This window comes from Lathyrus oleraceus, chromosome 5 (genome assembly GCF_024323335.1).
Source record: "Lathyrus oleraceus cultivar Zhongwan6 chromosome 5, CAAS_Psat_ZW6_1.0, whole genome shotgun sequence".
Classification (NCBI taxonomy): Eukaryota; Viridiplantae; Streptophyta; class Magnoliopsida; order Fabales; family Fabaceae; genus Lathyrus; species Lathyrus oleraceus.
This window is the reverse complement of record NC_066583.1, coordinates 556,432,856-556,454,132: the sequence shown is the minus strand read 5'-3', so window position 1 is coordinate 556,454,132 and position 21,277 is coordinate 556,432,856. Positions and strand designations below refer to the sequence as shown.

At 36.0% G+C, this 21,277-nt stretch overlaps 3 protein-coding genes across 4 annotated transcripts in view; 1 reads left to right on the top strand and 2 right to left on the bottom strand.

Annotated features, from left to right (window-relative positions):
• The window catches only part of LOC127082032 (metal-nicotianamine transporter YSL3), a 35,893-nt gene extending 25,453 nt beyond the window's left edge, over window positions 1–10,440 (bottom strand). The window contains exons 1-5 of the mRNA XM_051022256.1: window positions 10,325–10,440; window positions 10,109–10,243; window positions 9,811–10,000; window positions 9,598–9,715; window positions 9,114–9,518 (exon numbers count right to left, since the gene is read on the bottom strand). Coding sequence (XP_050878213.1) covers window positions 9,114–9,518; window positions 9,598–9,715; window positions 9,811–10,000; window positions 10,109–10,243; window positions 10,325–10,419 — 943 coding nt within the window. The 5' untranslated portion in view covers window positions 10,420–10,440. The remainder of the gene's footprint in view (window positions 1–9,113; window positions 9,519–9,597; window positions 9,716–9,810; window positions 10,001–10,108; window positions 10,244–10,324) is intronic.
• Window positions 10,441–10,506: 66 nt separating this feature from the next.
• LOC127082031 (26S proteasome non-ATPase regulatory subunit 6 homolog) lies at window positions 10,507–12,641 on the bottom strand. The gene is made up of 5 exons (XM_051022255.1): window positions 12,445–12,641; window positions 12,250–12,364; window positions 11,214–11,304; window positions 10,989–11,134; window positions 10,507–10,894 (listed from the first exon to the last, which is right to left on the bottom strand). Exons 1-5 carry the CDS (start codon window positions 12,584–12,586, stop codon window positions 10,507–10,509), a joined length of 882 nt encoding a protein of 293 aa, XP_050878212.1. The 5' UTR covers window positions 12,587–12,641.
• Window positions 12,642–15,934: 3,293 nt separating this feature from the next.
• Window positions 15,935–18,224, top strand: LOC127086370 (CBS domain-containing protein CBSX5). 2 transcript variants are annotated; one of them, XM_051027123.1, is made up of 2 exons: window positions 15,935–16,401; window positions 17,242–18,224. In XM_051027123.1, the coding sequence occupies exons 1-2, from the start codon at window positions 16,094–16,096 to the stop codon at window positions 18,083–18,085; spliced, it is 1,152 nt and encodes a 383-aa protein (XP_050883080.1). In that variant the 5' UTR covers window positions 15,935–16,093; the 3' UTR covers window positions 18,086–18,224. The 2 variants fall into 2 exon arrangements, with proteins under 2 accessions (XP_050883080.1, XP_050883081.1); XM_051027124.1 differs by lacking the exon at window positions 15,935–16,401 and adding an exon at window positions 16,441–17,070.
• The last annotated feature ends 3,053 nt before the right edge of the window (window positions 18,225–21,277 follow it).

The following is a 21,277-nucleotide window of genomic DNA, read 5'->3' as shown; positions in this document are numbered from 1 at the left end:
GCGGCGAATGTGTCACTCTTACTTACTAAGAAAATAGTCCAACAAAATCGAGAAAAGTCGTCCACTATTACGAAACCGTAATAGTTTCCTCCTAGACTTTTAATCCTAGATGGCCCAAATAAATCCATATGGAGAAGCTCGAGAGGTCTCGTTGTTGAAACGATATTTTTGGATTTAAAAGAGATCCTCGTTTGCTTCCCCTTTTGACAAGCATCACAAAGGTGATCCTTGGTGAACTTAATTTTGGGGAGACCTAGGACTAGATCTTTTGAGACTACTTTGTTAAGTAAGTCAAAGTTAACATGTGCTAAACGTCTATGCCATAACCATGAATCTTTACTCATTGTTACAAGGCATTTGTCACTTGTTAACGATACTTCATTTAAGTCAAGCATATAGACATTGTTCACACGAAGACCATTAAACATACTCTTCTTATCATCATTATGTACAATTTTGCAACAATCTTTTGAAAACGATACATTGTATCCTTTGTCACATAATTGACTGATGCTAAGTAGATTGTGTTTAAGACCTTCGACAAGCAAAACATCAGAAATAGTAGTAGGGGAGGGATTACCTACACTACCTTTACCAAGTATTGCTCCACGGTTGTTGTCACCATAAGTTACATATCCCTTCTTCTTAGCCACAAAGTCAATGAAGAGAGATATGTTACCTGACATGTGCCTTGAGCATCCACTGTCGAGAACCCATCTTCTCTCGGTAGTCTCGAGGCATTGTACCTGTGACAAGATAATTAACAAGAGAAGGTACCCAATTGCTTATTGGGTCCTGAGTGGTGAGGAACGAAATGGTTGCATTTGGGCATCCATTGATAAATGCCTTTAGGAACTAAAAACCTCCTAAATCTACATTTAGCAATGGAATGGCCTTTCTTGCAACAATAGAGACAAGAGAAAGTTACATTTGGATTGCTTTTGCTATCTTCATCTTTTATAACATATTTATATTTTTGATATGGATTAACCATACTTTTTCGAAAATTTGATTTGTCGATAGCAAAAGTAATCTTGGGCTCAAGAGCCTTGTCAAGTTTGGCTTTTAGGTTTCTTACTTCACCTTGCCAAATGTAACAAGTATCACACCCAAAGTTCATCATTCTACTTTTAAGGTCCTCATAACTTGTTTTTGTGCTTTCCACTATAGAAGCTTTAAGTGCCTCAAGTTTCCGTTCGGATTCTTGAATTTTATGTTCCAAATGAGAAAAAAAATTCTTATTTGAGGCAAGCCTTTTAAAGGCCTCTTTCGCTTCATAGTGTAAAGTATCAAAAGCAGTTTGCAATTCATGATGAGACATACTAGAGGATTTTTCATATTTAGCATGTCGTACCTGTTTCTTTTTGTTCTTTTGATGAGCAGAAAGACATAGATTTGCATTTTCATCTTCATCACTAGAACTTTCATCATCGGAGGAGTCGCTATCGCTTTCCCAAGCTATGTATGCTCTCCTTGGCTTTGATGGTTTCTTGTGTGATTTGTATGAATCCTTTTCTTTTGTCTTTTTGTTCATCGGACAGTCCGGTTTGTAGTGACCCGGCTTTCCACACTTATAGCACGACCCTCTAGTTGTTTTTCCTTTTGAGTCATCATTTTTAGAGAACCTAGATTGCTTCCGGAAGTTTACCAAGTTCTTCTCGGAATGTTGGATGCCGTTCTTTCTCACGTAACGGTTGTAGCGTTTGACGAACAGCCCCATATCTTCACTCTTGTCCTCTTCTTCTTCGTCACTCGATGAATAATCACTTTGCTCTTTTGCTTGAGACTTTGAGGAGGAAGTCTTTAGAGCTATTGATTTCTTTTCACTCACCTTTGCTTTGTCTTTCTTATCTTTCTTTTCGTGTTGTTCCAGGCTTAAGAGAACTTGTTCGTGCTCTTGTAGTTTACCGAACAATGTTGTCAAGTCCAATATGGTAAGATCATTTGCCTCTTTGATGGCGGTCACTTTCGGCTGCCATTCCCTGTTAAGACATCTTAAGATCTTATTAGTAGCAATATCATTGGAAACAGGCCTACCAAGTGAATGTAATCGATTGATGAGATGAGTGAATCTCTTTTGCATGTCAGCAATGGTTTCCCCTTGCTCCATGAAGAAGAGATCAAACTCTTGTGTTAGTGTATTGATTCTAGCAAATTTAACATCATTCGTCCCCTCATGGGCAATTTGTAGTGAATCCCACATAGCCTTAGCAGTAGGACAATGGGATACACGATAGTATTCATCTACGCCTAATGAGGAGATTAGGATATTTTTGGCTTTCCAATCATAATTGTATTTCTTTTCATCATCATCGGTCCATTGTGCTTCGGGCTTAGGCACCACTTCGTTGTTCTCATTGGTCATGGTTATTTGAATTGGACCATTGAGAATAACATTCCATATTTTTCTATCTATGGAATTTATGTGCACCCGCATACAGTCTTTCCAATAACTATAATTTTCACCATTGAAAACGGGAGCTCTATTATAAGCCCCTTTAGGTTCGTTAGCCATTTTCTATCAAAGTTATATTTTGAAGCACGGAGTGAACCGGAGCTCCTGATACCACTTGTTAGACTATGGCACGGATCTAGAAGGGGGGGTTGAATAGATCTCAATTAAAAACTTGAGTCGGCGCTACCAATTTGAAAGAAAATTGGTTTTGAAAATTTGTTTTGAATGCGGAAGCGGCCGAGGAAAATTTTAGTCTAAAACGAACCGTTATTGGAAAACCGGATATGCGTTAAGCTAATGGATTAGAGATAAAATGAAATACTAATCACTACACTATTTGCACACTCAATTGATATATTTCACTAACTAGCAAGCCTAGTTCCAATGATCCAAAATACCAAATTAAACTGAGTGCAAACTTAAGACAACTTTGGCTTATGCAAATTCACAAACACTTGGTGTGCATACACTCCAAGAGATATTTGAGTTGAGTAAGTAATTCAAATTTATCTAGTACAATATACTATTGTACTTTGTATTCAAACAGCAGTTTTAATTTCTTACTCAACTTATATCAACGTTTGGTAAAATTGCTTAAACTAAAATCACTTAATTTTTAAGCTGAAAAGCACTTATGCAGAAAATTAAAGAAGACAGAGATTTGATGAGGCAGTTCCCCCACCGTCCTCGCTTCGGGGTACGTCTGCCCTCAATTCTAAAATTAGAATTGAGATGATTAATTAGATATCACCTGTGAAATTTAATCGTTTATACAAGGATTGCAAAGCATGTAAACAACAGAACTTCCAATGTGCTGAATGATGCTTCCTATCCTTGCTCCTTGATTCAAGATGAATCAAGACCTTCGATCGTTGTTGCTAGACCTCCGATTCCAGCCCCTTTGTTGAAGAATCTTCCGTTCTTCAATCCCTCGGCTCGGCTGATCTCAAACACAAAGAATCAAACCCGAATCCTTCACTACAATGTCACCGAATCCGCTACTAGACTGATGAAGACTTCCTCTTCTCAATCACCTTCGCTCGACTGAATATTGATGAAGCGATTCATCCAAAAACCCCCAAACACAAACCCGTATTGGAGGACAAAACCCTAACGGTTTTATTCAAGAAAGAACCTGCCACAAGCTTCAACTCGAACTTGATTCTTCGATCACAACTTCGAACCTTATCACCTTTAATCGATCACGAACCACATCAAAAGTAATTGTGTGCAGATGATGTGTTGTGAAATGTTGAAGATGAAGATGCTGAGTCTTGGACACCTTTTTCACTCTTTCTTGTTTCCTTGAACACTTGAACTCAAATTAGCAAATGTTGGTTAATAAAATTGTTTTGACTTCTATATATAGTAACTGACAAACCAATCAAAATTAACAGAATTTCAAACAGTGGAAATAACTCAGAAAACTGAGTTTACGCACGAGCGGTCGACCATAGATCGGCGTGCGCTGAGCCGTGAGTGATGCGCCGACCCCTATGGTCGACCCATGGTTCCATGCGCTGACCCAGGATAGCATCATTATGCTATGCGCTGACCTCTGGTCGACTCAAGGGATTTTTGCGCTAACCCGTGAGTTATGCGCCGACCCTTATGGTCGACGCAAAGAAGCATGCGCTGACCAATCTTCAGTTTAGCTGAGCTTTGCGCTGACCCGTGAGCTTTGAGCTGACCCCTATGGTCGACTCAAGGCCTTCAAATCTGCATAAAACTGTGTTTTGTGATTTTCATGCATTTCGTCATGATCACACTTTGTCCACATATGTTTTTAATCATTATAATAGGTTTAGACAAACGTAGAAAAGGATATGATGGGTAATGTGTTGCATTTGTTTGTAGACGTGCATGATGGTCTTTTGTCATCATCGAAACTTGCGATCGTATGTTATCTGACTCTTTGTCTTTACAAGGTCTATAACTAGTTTTTCTTGGAAAGTCATTTTTTATGGTGAAAGATTATGGGTCATTTTGTATAAACCCTAATTTAGAGGTCAACTTCCCAAAGTCATAACTTGCTCAATTTTTATGAGATGAAAGATTTACAAGTTTCACAATCAAATTAAATGTGTCTAATTCAACTTTTATGTTTGGAGTGAGAGCTAATTCAACTTTTATGAGCATGTGATATGAGGATACATTATAGGTCATTTTGGACCAATGCCATTGAACAAGTGATTTTCCTCAACTTCAAAAATGCATAACTCATTCATATAAAATCCAAATAAGTTCAAATTGGTAACCTTTTTTAAGTATTTTGAAAGAGCTACAACTTTGATGAAGACACTTTTCTCATTTGAAGCTCACATAAAAAGTAATCCAAGGTGGAATAAGTGAACATATGGCTTGACACTTAGAAAACTTTTTGATATATTAAAATTTCCAAACTTCCACTTCAAAATTCATCATGTTACATGCTTCAAGTGGAAAAATGTTCAACATAAGAGTTGTTCCTCTTGATCTAACCTTTCTAAAGAGTCAAATTTCATCCATTTTGGACAATGTTTGAGTGGTCTGCGCATGGCTTGGACATGGCATCATCATTTGGCAAAGATCAAACTTCAAACAGCTGTACACATTTGCCTTGCATTCCAATTCACTTTCAGACTCATTCACACTTAATTATGGACCTAATTGAGTGACTTCATGGGCCTGTACATGCCCATGCAAGCATGCATCATCCATTGCCAAATTTGGAAGTTGAATTTGAAGGTGCAAATATCACAAGCTGCGACTATAAATAGAGACCTCTAGCATCAAAATTAAGGACCCTTACGCGCCAGTTTTGCTCCAATACCTCAAACCCTCGCATTTGAAAGGAGAAACCTGAGAATTTTCTTTGAAAATTGAGTTTGAATCTCACTATTTTGAGATTCAAAACTCCAGGGATCCAAAGCTTTTGTTCAATTCTAGACCACTTCTGCAAGCTTCCGGAGTGAGATCAAGCAAGAATCAAAGCAAGAGCAATCGAGTTCTGCACAACATTGAAGGTATTTTCCAGATTTTTTTCTTCTCTTCAATTCTCTTGGATCTGTGGTTGTATGAAGTCCTACCAATATAGGCAAGAAGATTGAGTTGCTTTGAGGTTAAATCGAAGCAACTCAGTTCATGTACCTCAAATCTCAACTCCATATATCTCTCAATATACTTGGAGTTAGGATGAATTGAGGTCAGATTCGTGATCAGTGCCATTTTTACTTTAAGATCATGTCCTTCTTTTTAATTTTTGTGATAGTGATGAGTGGACCAATCCGGCCAAGGTCACCTGAGAAGATGACTGGTGTTTTGCTCCGGTGATAAGCTGGATTGTCCAGAGCCACGTGATCATTCCATTTTGTTTTAATCACGAGCGTTAGTTTTAAATACCATTTGTGTGGCACCCTGACTCGTGTACTTGGTTGAACGCGCATTTTGATCCACTTGATCTGCCACCTCAATTAATGAGGGAGATCAAGTGGTCCACGTTTTTTTCTAATTAATTGATTTTCATTTTAATTGTGTTATTTTCATTAATTAATATTAATTTTAATATTGATCCCAAAAATATGAGAGTTTCACCAAAAAAATTTAAATAAAATCCTCTTTCATTTTCTGAATTAAAATTATTTTTTGGATCATTATTAATACTTTTCATGATTTAATTGATTTTGTGAATATTTTTAATTGTTTAAAAATACTTTTAAGTTTCCAAAAATTATGAAATTTTTTCTCCAAGGTCCTTTGACCTTATTTGACCTATGATAAATCTCATGGCCATTTCTTTGGTGTTTTAATGAGGTTTTAGGAAAGTGATCAACCATAATTTAATTTAATGCATATTTTTATTATTTTTAATTATTTAAATGCCAAATAAATTGTCTAGAGCCATTTTAATTGACTTTGTGAATTTGACTTGTGTGATTGGGCCTTGGTCAAGGTTGATTTGACTTTGTTAGGTTAAGATCATTGGATTTAGAGGATTGATGGAATGATCTTAATTTGGTAAAAGTCCTCCTTTGACCAATTTGTGTTGAATCCATTCCCCCTCCCTCTTCATGTCATTCCCCTTCTTCATTCATTCATGTCATGGACCTATGATATCTCTATATCCTAAGGCTAGTTGATTGCAAAATCAACATAAGTATGGATGAGATTAGGCCCCCACTTTGCATATTCTTTTTGTGTGTGGTATGTTTCATGAGCATAGTCCATTATACTGAGTCTCTAACATGCATTAACTCCAAAATTATATTGCCTGACCTCAAATAGCTGTGACTTCTACATAAGTCCAATTATGATTGCTTAACATAGCGCTAAATTTGTGACACAAAAGGCATAGTGTTCTAGTTAGTGAGATTGTAAGTCTCCCCTCTTTCATGGTATTGTATGGAAACTTGGCCTTTTTTCCTTCCTTTGGAAGATGTCTTGGTTCAAGGATCCATGCTTGTGATAAGCGGGTTGAGTGTTCTCCAAAGAATGACTTAAACAAAACAAAGCAAAAGCAATACCAACCTCTAAGTAACTAACAACTAACATTTAATTTCAAGTCGTTTACTTTTATGCACTTTAATTCTTAAGCTTTTAATTCATTTGCCATTATTCATACTATTCAATTTGTTTACTTTAATGCTATTTTCCCTTTGCCCACTTGGGCCATATTTTGTGATACATTGTGTTTGTATATACTTGTTTGTTTGTTTGGTCTTTTGACCTTAATGTACATAGTAAGAACAAAAACCCTAAAAAACATCTTGTGTGGACTGTTGGTTTGATCTGAGACTATTGGACTTAGAATTTAGGCAACACTCCTTATGCAAAGGACTTGGCCAATGCCAACTTTCATGAAACCAAGTGCTTGTGAAGTGAACATTCATCTGATACAATATTGAAGATCCATTTGAGTTTATCTGCAACATGATCATTGTGAAGCTGTTATTTTGAACCTGTGTCTTATGCCATCTTTGAAGTCATCTGATACATGGGGAATTTTGAAGAAGATCATGGAGTTGCTAAGCTTGGATGTGGCTATCTTTATTTGATGCTTTGCTCTTCATCTTGATATTTGTGTATTGATTTTGCTTGATTCTAAAGTCCAAGGGAAATTTGGGGTTTCTATATGACATTCTTGTCTATTGGATTGCAGCCCATTGGTCAGATCTTTTCAACTCTTAACTTTTAAATTTGTGCTTAGGATTAGTCTCTTCATCTCCTCCCCACTTCTTTAATTTAAAATCTCTCCCTCCTTTTAAAATCTTCTTTGCTTGTGTTTGTTTTCTAAACTTAGACCATTTTGCAAATTAGAAACTTTGGCCTTATGCCATTGCATTTTTAAACTCTTTTCTTAATCAAACTTGTAAATAAACTTAACTATACTTGACTTAAAATTTCAAAAGCCAAAAAGAACTAACACTCATTCAAACCATCTTTTTTAGGCCTTTGTGCCTGTGTTAAACTTAAAATTTTGTTAAAAGTAATGCACTCATTTTGAAATTGTTACCACGAACTACGAGGTTTTGATCCCTCATTTTTATGTTGGTACGTAGGCACAAGTCCGAAGGTCTTGTCAAACACAAAAATATAATTAATGAATTCTTTTCTCATCCCTCCATTCTATTTTATTGCAAACATGATTTTGTATAAAAACACATATGCACACAAAAAAGGGCTCCCTAGGAGTACCTAAGACACTTTGGGTGCTAACACCTTCCCTTTGTATAACCAACCCCCTTACCTGTAATCTCTGGCATTTTATTAGTTTTGATTTGAAAACTTCTTATATTTTGGGTTTTGTTCATACTTTTCCCTTTTCCCTTGGAAACAATAAAAGCGCGAGGGTGACTCTGGTTTTATTGACGTCACTACAACAAACAAGACCTTAGACAGCGCTTTTTTTAGCCTTAGACAGCACTTTAAAGCGCTGTCTAAACCTCCGCTGCTAAAGGTTTAGACAGCGCTTTTTTAAATCTTAAAAGCGCTGTCTAAGCCCCCCCCCCCCTTAGACAGCGCTTTGGCCAAAAGCGCTTTCTAAGACCCTCCTATTTTAATTTTTTTAGGTATACCTTAGACAGCGCTTTTCAAAAAGCGCTGTCTAAGCCCCCCCCCCCCCCCCCCCCCCTTAGACAGCGCTTTTGCCTAAAGCGCTTTCTAATCCCCCCCTTAGACAGCGCTTTTTACAAAAGCGCTGTCTAAGGTATACGAAAATTTTTGAAGCTTTTGTTTTAAACCACATTTTTTCCAGGTTTATAAACCAGAATTTCTACCTGTTTTAAACCAGATTTTGACAGACAATTATCACATTTTATATATGCCATTTTGGCCTTTTTTCTACCAATTTTTGGCTAACAAATATATATATATACCAATTCAAACCAATTTTGCCTTAAATGTATCAAAATATATACAAATTATGTACACATTTACAAGTCATTACATATACTACAAATGTACACATTAATTACACAAATTTATGAACAAACATTGAGCTCTATCATGAATTGACACCACTCCTCTTTGATTTCGTCCACTTGATCCTTTGTATAAAATGCACACTTGAATTCCTCAAAGTACTACATAATAATATAACATATTTTGAATTAATTCCAACTATTTAATTATATGAGATATGTGTAAATATAAAAATAACTCATAAGTTAGAAATACATACATCGGTGGGAATCTAAGAATCCGATGAAATCGTGCATCAAATCAGATGAAATCGAAACAATTGATTTAATCAAACCACACCCTACAAGTCCAGCAACTACACCGTCACTTTTTCCAGCCAAGGCTGCAAGTACAAAGAGAGCTACTTTTCCATAGTTATAAGCCATGTTCATATCGGTTAATCCAGCATCGTAAGCATTGCAGAAGCCAAGAGAAGGCGCAAAAATATATGCAAACAGGACAAAATACCACTTCACCTGAGGGAACATCAACAGGATTACAACAATAGAGATGACGGAGAAAAATATGTACCCTGTACATGCCAACCATATTGGAATATTTTCTCTCGCAAACATTTCGTTGCGTCTTAGATCATCAAGAGGCAACTGTTTCTGGTTACCGGAAACTGCAAATGAGGAGAGTATGTTGAGAGTATGAACGAAACCCTCAAGGACTGGAAAAATTATAAGCTATCACTTACTTACATGTATTATTAAGATTCTTCTTTTTCATGTTGGCGTGGATATTTGTGGCAGTGAAATAGAGAACTTTGACAAAATTGTAAAACCCATCACCAAGAATCAAGGCAATGGAAATGAAAACCTGAAGCAAGGGATAAAAATCAGCTAAGGTGTAAAAAGAAATAATTTTATATCTTTTTATTAAGGTCCTTTAATTAATTCTAGCTAAACTTAAACCTTATAACCATTGAGACTCTTCATGCTACTTTCTTTTATATTTGCAGGGAACCATTCTCCTTTTAGTCCTCTGATTAACGGCCACATGATGCCCCATGAAACCACAGCACCAAGAAGTAATGATAAATTAACAAGATGAGAACAGATCATTCCTGCTCCAACATAAGTCATACTGAAATCGAAGTAAAATCTGCAAAATTGTAGCGTTTTAATCAGCAACAATTACATAATTATTTCATATGTAGTTGAGAACTTTTAGTACTACTAGTAGTAGAACAAAAAACAAAAGAGAACTCACGAGTTTTTCCATGCTTGCAATCCAAAAGTAGGAAATTGAACAAATCCACAAGTATCTCCACCAGTAAAGAACCACTGAAAGAATGCCCAGACAAAGCTCGATGCGAAGAATTTTACGAATCCATGAACCTGCTTCCTGCAAAAGAAGTTAAACAAATTTGAGAAACTCCAAAACATTAAAACTAAAAACAAAAGAAAAGACAAAACAGGTTCATACTTGGCCATGACATCTCCTTTAGGTGTATGGAATCCATTAATAAGAACCGCAGTAGCAGTTCCACTTGGATAAGTTAATTTGTAGTCTATTATCATGATCTGTTAAACAACACAAACTTCATCATCATCACCATTCAGGTCAAACATCTTTTCCTCTTTATCGGTACAAACAGAGGCTAGTACTTAATCCTCCCTCTCTCTCCATTTGATAACAGCAAAGTGATCCGCCCACAAAATAATCCAACAACTCAAAAGCAAAAAAAAAATGGTTTCACTTAAAATATCCCCAATATAATCCAAACAGAATGTTGCAGAAATCATATCTTGATAATAGAAACATGTTGACAACATAACCAATTCACATCCCAAGTGAAAACCGAAAAAATAGAAAAAACGCAACCTTAGTGGGAACTGCCTCCCTTCCTCTCTAATTGAGTACCACAAACCCGGTGAGATAGAATCCAAAAACAATGTTGCAGCCTTCTCAAAATTTCTAGTGGACATGCAGTAGAGGCCTTCATACACTTTCAGCCGGTTCTTCCTTTCCCAGTCACCACCTTCTTCAAACAAGCTGTAATAATGTTGCAAACAGTTAGAAAGCCATTGCTTAAATCAAAAACATAGCAGAGGATATAACTACAGATATATGAGATTCAAATAATTACCTTTTAGCTTTGTCAATACTTTTGGAAATTAGATCAAAATCCATGTTAAAGAAACCAAGCTGCAGCGTATAAAACACCAAGTCCATCTTCTGCCCCACTGCAACAGTCTTGGTTTCTGTTATCTTGAGATGTTCCAGGGCTTTCTCCTAATACATGGGATAGAGTGATGACTTGATTCCAGCAGCATAAAGGAGATGAGCAATCAATTATAAATGCAATGCATACCTTGTCCCCAATCCGGATGAAAAACAAGGATTTTGCCAAGTGAGCCTCGCGGACTTCACTCTCACCTAAGTTTTCCTCGGCATCAGCAATCCTAAAATGAGACATTCACATGGACTATCATAAGTGCAAGGATAATTAAATTTGTCACTTTTCAAATAACAGTTTGTATCTCGAGGAATTGCAATTAGAAAGAAAAAAAAAAACAATTACTATGACCCAGCCTTGGTATTTATCCTTCTCCCAGTATTTTAGGTTTTCAAATGGTACTTGCTGAGTTGAAATTTCCATATTTTCACTAAAAAAATAATTATCTTTTCTATGTTGAAAATGAAGAGCAGTAAGTCCTACAAAGTATGCGGGTTCTAGCAATAGATATGTCGTACTCCCATAAACAGGTCAAATTCATCAATCGATAATTCTATTTCTAGGTTCTCTAGCAACATGCAGATATCACAGTCACAGCCAAATAGCAAAGCTACAAAGAGGGGTTCACTTTACGCCATCTTCAGTATGGTAGCACCATTGCATCTTTTCCTAAAATATGGAGGGCATGGATTACAGTTCTACTGTGTCTGCTCTCCCAGGGTGAAAATAAAATAATTTGATCAATCATATCTCATTCTTAACTCAGTACGCACTCAGCCCAAAGAAAACAACCATGTCAAAATCAATTTTACACTTCTAGAATTGCTTTTGACTCATCCAAGATGAAAACCAAACATACACTAGCTAAAAGAATCAACTTAGTTCAGAACCTCAGTGATAACAGTGGTGATGATTAAGATCAATAACCAGCAAAACATATGAACAGAAAAACACTTGCCAAATCCATTAGTACAATTCAGATAAGTAAATCTCATATAATATAGTTAATTGAAAAAATAAACATCAAGGAGCCATCAGTGTGCTATACTTAGATGGTAACCCTATTATTGTAAAATTTTCTGCAATTCAAAATCCGAAATTTTCAATTGGGGTTTACAGCACCCAACCCCAAAAATCTCAAGGTAATGAAAAAAGCAAAAGAGAGACTCACTTTTCGTCAAGCTTCTTAAGCTCATCGTCAATTTTAGCACGCATAGAGTCCAAAAGGGTACGATCCATATCCAAAACAGAATCGGCGACTAGGGTTTCGTATAAAGGGACCATATCTGTACAAAACAAAACACAAAAGGGAATTAGGGTTTATATAGAATAGAAAATAGTTGAAAGAAGAGGGAAAGATTGAAACCATGATCCTTGACGAATGTGAAGACATCCTCCTTGAATCCAACTTTGTCAATGTCTTGAACATCGGGTTGTTTGAGGAGGAAAAGCTTGTCGGCGAGGACGAGTTGTGGCTGCTGAGACTCTTCTCCTTCCGATGATGCCATTGCCGCTTATGCTTCACCGCACGATGCAAATCTAACTCTCTTTCACAGGATGCCATTGCCGCTTATTTTAATTAGACCTTAGACAGCGCTTTTGTGGAAAGCGCTTTCTAAGGTATGCCTTAGACAGCGCTTTCCAAAAGCGCTTTCTAAACCCCCCCTTAGACAGCGCTTTTGGTTTTAATTTTTTTTTTAATTTAAAGACTTTAGACAGCGCTTTATCGAAAGCGCTGACTAAGGTCTATATTTAAAAGCGCTTTCTAAAAGCGCTGTCTAAGGGGGGATCTTAGACAGCGCTTTTAGAAAGCGCTGTCTAAGACCCCCCCTTAGACAGCGCTTTCATTATTTTTTTGGAACATTTTCCGTGTTTTATTTTAATTTAAACCTTAGACAGCGCTTTCTTTTATAAGCGCTGTCTAAGATGCGCTGTTAAAAGTCATTTTTGGCATAGTGCGTCTAGCTTATCCATTGCTTGATGGTCATGAATTTAGCGCTACAGAAATTAAGTTGCGACTCTGATGGGGAGTAGTCTCTAGTGGGTTTAGCCTACTTTTTTGTGTGTATATAATTGTATATTTGATGTATGTATATTTGTTTGTGTGATATAATCTGCTTGTTGCGCTTGGTGATCTCTGAGTGGTGAGATAAGTTCTAACCCGAACTTGAGTGAAATTAAGATATGAGGATGATATAGTCATGTTCGACTTGTGTGGAGTAGTCCTTAACAAGTTGGCTTGAGACCCATCTACTCAGTGGATACCCTTTTGGAGTTAGGAATGTCACACAAGTTATTTGTGGTTAGGCATTACTATCTCTGATTTGGGGTCCGAGAAGCTGAGGACCGTAGAACATTTAACCTATCTTGGCCTATTTAGGATGTAGTGCAGAGACTGTTCAGGTGTAGACTTGATAACAGTTGTTATGCGATACTACCCTTAGACGAGTTTCTCTTGAGAATATTATGGGTTGATGAGTCAGTCATCCTAATCTGTAATATCCGATAGATGGAATTAAGACTCTGGGAACTTTTTAGAACACGATCTACAGGTTTTATTCTTAGTACACTCCTTTAGGACGGTTCTTACCCAGACTCCATGCTCGTGACTCACAATAAACCCTTGATTCTTGGTTGATCCAATAAAGTCTTGATCAAAATGAAATTAAATTAACCTAACAAACTTGTTTAATTCAAAATAAAATCAAGTGTTAAGAGTTAGAATACCCCACACAAAATGAGTTATCAGTTACGCAAAAACAAAGGCTAGGGAGACAACTATTATGGGCCGACCATATTGATCCTCGACCGGCCACTCTAATGGAGCTACAATCCATTCAAAACCTTCTCATCAAACGAGAACTGTCTTGCAGATAAGTATAGAGGATCCAAACTCATGATACATCTAACGACTCTCAGCAATTCACGTCTAACAAATATCAAGCTGTTATTTCCTCTCCATTATATATAGAGAGAGTGCGCCAATTCAAGTACTCGATTTCATATTCAATTTTTATTCCCTCATTTCTCACATACTGACTCAAATATTGGAGTGTTAACCTTGCAGGTCAATCCCGTCTCCACCGTATCAGAAGCTTTAATTCACTATTACCACCGATCTTTACTCCATTTCAGATTTAGTACAAATAATTAAATTTGTAGAAAAGTTAAAAGGTTGTTGCTTAAGAATATAATAGTATAAGTGAATACTTTTGTCAAAAAAATAAAAATAAAAATGTAAATACACTAATTTAATAAGGGTCATGCTAACCAGTGTCCTCGGGGTACTCGTTAAGAATTTTAAATAAAGAAAATATATTATATTCAGTTAATTGAATACATATAATATTCTTTTAAAAAGTTGACTATTTATGTTTTCAGTGCATTGAATACATATATATTTAGAAAAAACATATCTTTTAAATCTCTTAAATAATATTTAACTTACCATTTTAATTTTTTAACCAGTACTGCAGGGGCACTCATTAGCATTTTCCATTTGATAATTATCTTGATGAATATTCTTTTATTCTAGAGATGGGTTGACTGTGTATTTATTATTAATTTAAGTAATATTTCTTCTGATATTAATCAACGTATATATGAATTGTATAATAAATTAGATATATTAATTATATATAAAAAGTCAATTTTTTTAATAAGTAAAATCAAAAAAAAAATTATATTATTTTTTATTAATTTCTTTTAGTAATATTGAGATTTGAATATTCTAAAATACCTAAAGTATAAAGTAAGAAAATAAAAAATTATCTTAACAAGATTTGTGCACTACGTAGTGGGATATCAATTCTCAAGCACTTTTTAGACTTTGATTTATAAATTTAAAAATTGGATGGATTAGATATAATGTTGGCAACTTAGTATAAATGTACTTTGATTTTGATTTTGATTTTGTGGTTTATAAAACATATCTTACAAAATTTGACCTTTTAAAATACATTTATTTATTTGTTAATTAAATATATACTTAAATTAAAAAAATGATTTTTTTGTCATCTTTAACCTCATTATTTTCATTAAAGTTGAATTTTTTATTTATTTTATGAAACTTTTATTTTATTTTTATGAATTTTATTACAGATTTTCTCTTTTTATTGGAATTAGTTATACAGATAAAATCATAATTTTTTAGATTAAACTTTTGATAGGATTTTTTATATGTACTCATGTGAATTAGACATAAATGATAGTTATCAACTATTATTAAACAAATTCTTAATAAACTTATCATCAAATAAAAAAAATATTTTCTTTAAAAAAAACTTGAAGTGAAAAGAAAAAAAAATTAATGTAGAAAAAAGAAATAAAAGTAGATTTTTTAAAGTCTATTTAAACTATTTGTTACAAACAAAAAGAAATAAATTTTAACACATACAATTAAAAATATAAATTGATTACTATCTTTATTTATAAAAACAATATTTTTTAAATTTATTAAATAATCTGATTCATATATTGTCCAGATATATTATTTATTTATAAATTTTTTTATAAATAAAATTAAAGAAAATAATAAAATAATCAATTTATTATTTAAATATAAACATATATTTTATTATTAAATAAATGCATCTCAAAAATACAAAAAAAGAAGAAGTCAAAAAAACATATTTTTATGATAAACTTTTATAGACCACCAACACATCCAAACCATTAAACTTTTAAATGATAAATCTATGGTTAAAAATGTGTTTATATGAGTACAAAAATGTAATCTTTACCGGTATAAAGCAATAATGCCCAATTGCATCAAAAGATAAAAAAAGTGTACATTTTTTCTATTTAAAAAAAGAAAAGTAGGATCCACAACCATTTTTGTACTAAATTTTCTATTTGTCTTAAAACCGATGTTATAATTTCCCTCTCTATAAATACACGCTTTTATTTTCCTTTTGCATTCATTCTTACAACCCACAACAAAAACGAGTGTTTCAATTTTCAATTTTCAACAACCCTTTCAACATTCTCTCCGCCACCGCGTGTTCAATCTTTGCATGGAAGTGTCCTGTCTGACATATGAGTTATCTGAACTCTGTCTCGGGAAGCCGCCGCTGAAGTCGATTTCGACATCGGCTACTGTCGCCGAGGCGATTGAACTCCTCAGAAGCTCCGGCGAGAGTTTCGTCAGTGTTTGGAACTGTGATTACTCTGAATGTGTGGGGAAGGTGTGTATGGTTGATGTGATTTGTTACCTTTGCAAAGAGGAAAGTCTTTTGTGCCCTGAATCTGCTCTTAAGGCTTCGATTGCTAATGTTTTGAATAAGGTTCATGGTCTTGTTGTGCATCTGGAACCTTCTTCTAGGTACTTTTCATTTTTTTATTTATTTATTGCTTCATTGCAATATTTTTCTCTCTCTTTCCTCTTATATTTTATTGTTGTTATTATTATTATTATTGTTATTATTGAGAGTTTTTTTTGGATCTGGAGTTATCTATTAGTGATGACCATTTTCTTTAAGGATTTAGTGTGAGAAAAATAAGGGTGAATTGTGTGGGAAAGTTTTATGTTGGTTAGAAAGTGAGACTTTAATATTTATAAATTGGTTAAAAAGTATTTATCTTAGAAAGATAATTGTTTTTCTGGTAAAGGTGTCTTTCTCTTTCTCGTGTTGACCCCAAATTGACCTAATAGGGATATCATAAACCTTTGGTTTGAGTGAAGGAGCAATTCATTTGCATCGAAATTCTCTACTGCGCAGGAGGTGTGGCCCGTTGAAATGTGTCAACAGTGGTGTAATGAGCTTCCGCTTGAAGGATAGACTCACATTTGAGGAGAAGTGTTACATAAAATGTGGAGACCCGAAGATTTATAAGTGGGAGAATCCATGCACCTATCAGTTTGGATGTTTTGCTCTTTAAGTGAGATAATCCGCACACACACCTATTGTTTTTGGGTGTTTTGCTCTATAAGTGGAGAACCCACACACCTATGGTTTTGGGTGTTTTGCTCCGTAAAAGAAAAAGTCCCAATGTAAATGCTCCCGAGATGAAACTTGAAAATGTCTATGAACTAATTAACTAATTATTCTTGTGTAATTTCTTGTTTAAGCTTCAAAATTCTGTTTTAATGTGTGTTTTTAACATGGTAAAGATTAGGATTTTTGGTTAATTAGTCATATTTCTTGTTAATTTGATGTTTCAGCTTATTGGAAGCAATTGATCTGATACTTGAGGGAGCACAAAATCTTGTGGTGCCAATTGTGCAAACAAGAAGAGGTGGCATTTCAAGGAGAAAACAGCATCAGAAGTCATCAACAATCAGCGGCCACAACGGCGTTGAGTTCTGTTGGTTAACACAGGAGGATGTAATCAGGTTCTTGCTTGGTTCCATTGGTCTCTTTGCTCCACTCTCCGCACAATCCATTGCTGATCTTGATATTATCAGCTCCGATGTGCTCGCCATTGATTACTACTCCCCTGCAGCTTCTGTCGTTGAAGCCATCGCGAAGTCCCTCGCACAACAAACTTCTGTTGCTGTTGTCGACGGTGATGGGACATTCATCGGGGAGATATCGCCCTTCACGCTAGCTTGCTGCGACGAGTCAGTTGCGGCCGCTGTCACAACTTTGTCTGCAGGGGACTTGATGTCCTACATTGACTATGGCGGCCCGCCAGAGGGTCTGGTGAGCGTTGTGAAGGCGAGGTTGAAGGAGAAGAATCTGGAGAAACTGCTACAGAAGTTTACAATTTTGACTTCTCTGACCGGTGATATGTCGGCCTCGTCCTCGTCTGATGAGGAGAGTCCGACAAGGAGTTTGAATAGTCCGGGAAGGTACGCAAGGTCGTCGAGTTACTCGACGAGATTTGTGAGGAAGGCAGAGGCTATAGTGTGTCATCCGAAAAGCTCTTTGATTGCTGTGATGATTCAAGCAATTGCTCATAGAGTGAACTACTTGTGGGTTATTGATGATGATTGCAGCTTAATTGGCATTGTTACTTTTTCTAATATCTTGAAAGTGTTCAGAGAACATACAGAAATGATTTAGATATTTAGAAGAAAAAAAATGTGGCAATGTTTTTGTTTTGCTTTGAATGTGATAGGGAAACATGAACTCTGGCCTGATCTTTGTTTTGCTTTATTTGACTGTGTGAATCAGTTTTTAATAAGTTTCCCTTTGATGCAAATCTTTGTCAAGAATTAATGTTTTTTGTTTTCCTTCCCTTTGACTAAGTGATTATGATTCAAAAATTTACGGCTATTGATAGAAAAATTCATTGGTTTTAATCTCTAACTGTCACAAGACAACGAAGAAAGCTGTTTTTTTTTTTTTGTTGCTTTGATAGCAACTGATTAATCAAGTTGGACGAGTTTTTATTTTTATTTTTGTGACTGAAACTTATGAAGAAAATTGAGACAGCTATACCACCTTTGTTGTTTGTTTAAAATAATGTTAGATTTTGAACTAGTGTTGAAAGAGGTGGTGGTCCTAATCTAAGAGCATTTTCAAGTTTTTAAATTCATTTTGAACTTTGTATGTTATAGTTTACCTATGAGAAATTATAAAAAAAAATTATAAAATCATCTTCATTAATAAAATTATAAAATTATAAAAATATTAAAAAAAGAAAGAGAAATAAATAATAAGGGATTTAGTGAAAAAACAAATACCGGAAAGTGACACATAAATGAAACAAATTTTGGAGCCTTTATGTCTAGGAGAATTTTTTTTTAAAATAATCAGGTTTTTCAACAAAAATACGAAATTAACCATCTTTTCAAAAAATTCCAAAATAACCAACTTTGGGAGAGGATGCGCCGGGGGAGTTGGCGCACCCCCCAAAAAAATAGAGGAGGCGCCAGATGCATTGACGCACATGCATTGGGCTCTTAAAGGAGGCGTCAATGCTTGTGGCGCCTGCATGGCCCTCCTAAAGGAGACACCCATGCATCTGGCGCCTACATGCCCTCCTAAAGGAGGCGCCAAGGGCAATGGCGCCTTTGTGTGTGTGTGTGTGTGTGCAAGGTGCCACTTTTTGTGGCGCCTGTGTGTGTGTCATGTGGGTGCCACTTCGACTGGCGCCTACGTGTTTTGTCCAATTCATCTTGCATACAATTATTTTCACTCAAATTCATCTCATAGTCTAGTTCAACCATCAATTTTAATTTTCTTTGTTTCAACAATGTCTGCATACATTCAGAAACGAAATGCTGATGTAATATTTTCTGCCATTGCGGCTCCGATACAGGTTCGACTTTGGAACACATATACGTTTGAACGTCTTAATCGGACGTTGTATAGTTGGTTAGAGGGAGAAATTGGAGAGGGTGAACGGATTAGAAGAATACAATGGCTTGTGTCTACGTTCAACCAAAACGGAGAAGTGCGTGAATGGGTGGATATTAAGACCGACCAAGACGCTCGTAGGATGATGCAATACATGTTCAAAATTGTTTTGATGGTTGTAATCACATAGTTTTTGTATTCTAGTTGTTTTAATTGTTTGTGTTATTTTTTATGAACAACTGTCTTTTCGTCACAGACGTCTACTATGAAGTAAAATTAATTTTCCATATATTGCAACAGAGGTACTTTGAAATAAATTTAACTTTCCATATATAGCAACAGAGGTACATCTGAATTTATCTGGTTGTGCTCGTTCCAACGCTAGGACAGTTATTACGATTGTGACCTGGTTGACGGCATGAACTACATAGTCTAACCATTTTGTTCGCCGTATCCATTTCGGTTTGAGTCCGGGTGCTGTTAGGGCGACCCTTTTTCTTCCTTCGCATAACTTCGTTGTGCTAGACGATGTCCCCTTTATATTCTGGCCAATAATCCTCTTTTGCCACTACTGAAAAACTAATTTTATAAACATTTGAAAGGCTGACGAGTTTGTAAACTTCAGATAGCAAGTAGGATGGATCCCTTCGAACCTTTGAGCACGCCGCTATGACATGGGAGCAGGGGGTACGAAAGGCTTGGAACCTTCCGCAGTCGCACCAACCTCTATCTAATTCGACTCTGTACTGTCCCATTGGCATGTCCTCATTGTGATCCATGGACTCGGCAACACTAAACCAACCTTTTGTTCGATCAAATACCGTAACCACGTGTGTGTTTGCTTTGGCAGCTTCATGTCTGATGAATTTCATTGAAGCATCACTGAACAACTGTCCAGATTGCAACACGGAACTCCATTTTGAGCGTCTGGTTTCAAACAACGCCCCTAGCCTGAAATATGTAGCTTGCACCAAAGCGGTTATTGGTAGGTTACGAATTCCTTTGAAGACAGAGTTCATTGATTCCATAAGATTTGTTGTCATGTGGCCCCAACGTTGTCCGCCGTCGTATGCCCTAGTCCACTTCTCCAACGGAATACTATCGATCCACCAAACCGCATCTTCGTTCGACAATCTTATTTCCTCGCGGTAGTGTTTGAAAGAAGGTTCTGTTAATGCGTAACCTGCATTGACAACCTTCTTACGCAACGTCTTATCTTTGATTTCTCGCATGAAATTCTGAGCAATATGTCTAATACAAAACACATGCGTCGAATGAGGATTTTGCCAGCCATTGTCAATGTTATTATATGCACTGATGATTGAGGGGTGTCTATTAGAGATCAAACACAAGTTAGGCTGACGTGCAACGTGCAATCGGAGATTTCTTAGGAAAAAACTCCATCCCTCAGCAGTCTCCCCTTCAACTAAGGCAAACGCGATCGGAAAAATATTGTTGTTCTCATCTTGTGCCACTGCCATCAGTAACGTTCCTTTGTATTTTCCATACAATCATGTACCATCAATTTGTATAATTGGTTTACAGAAAGAAAAACCTATGATACACGGTTGATACGCCCAAAATATACGGTGAAATATTCTATTTCCAACAGCATACGTACCATCTGGTGTATATGCGGGCAATGTTTCCATCTTGAAAATTGTATCGGGAGCATAGTGTTTTAGAGTGAACATGTATTTTGGAAGTTGTTTGTAAGATTCCTCCCAATTGCCAAACACTTTTTCAACAGCTTTTGTTCTAGCTATCCATGTGTCATACCCCAAAATTTGCCCATTAATATTTCAAGACATTTTTCAGGGCACTCCGACTCATTTTTATGACACTGATCTTAAAGGAACAAAGGCCCAGCTCACGAGTGGCCCAATCTAGAAAATGACCCAAACTGGCCTGCTCGCTAGGCGAGCAAATCCTTCGCCTAGCGAACGTTCGCTA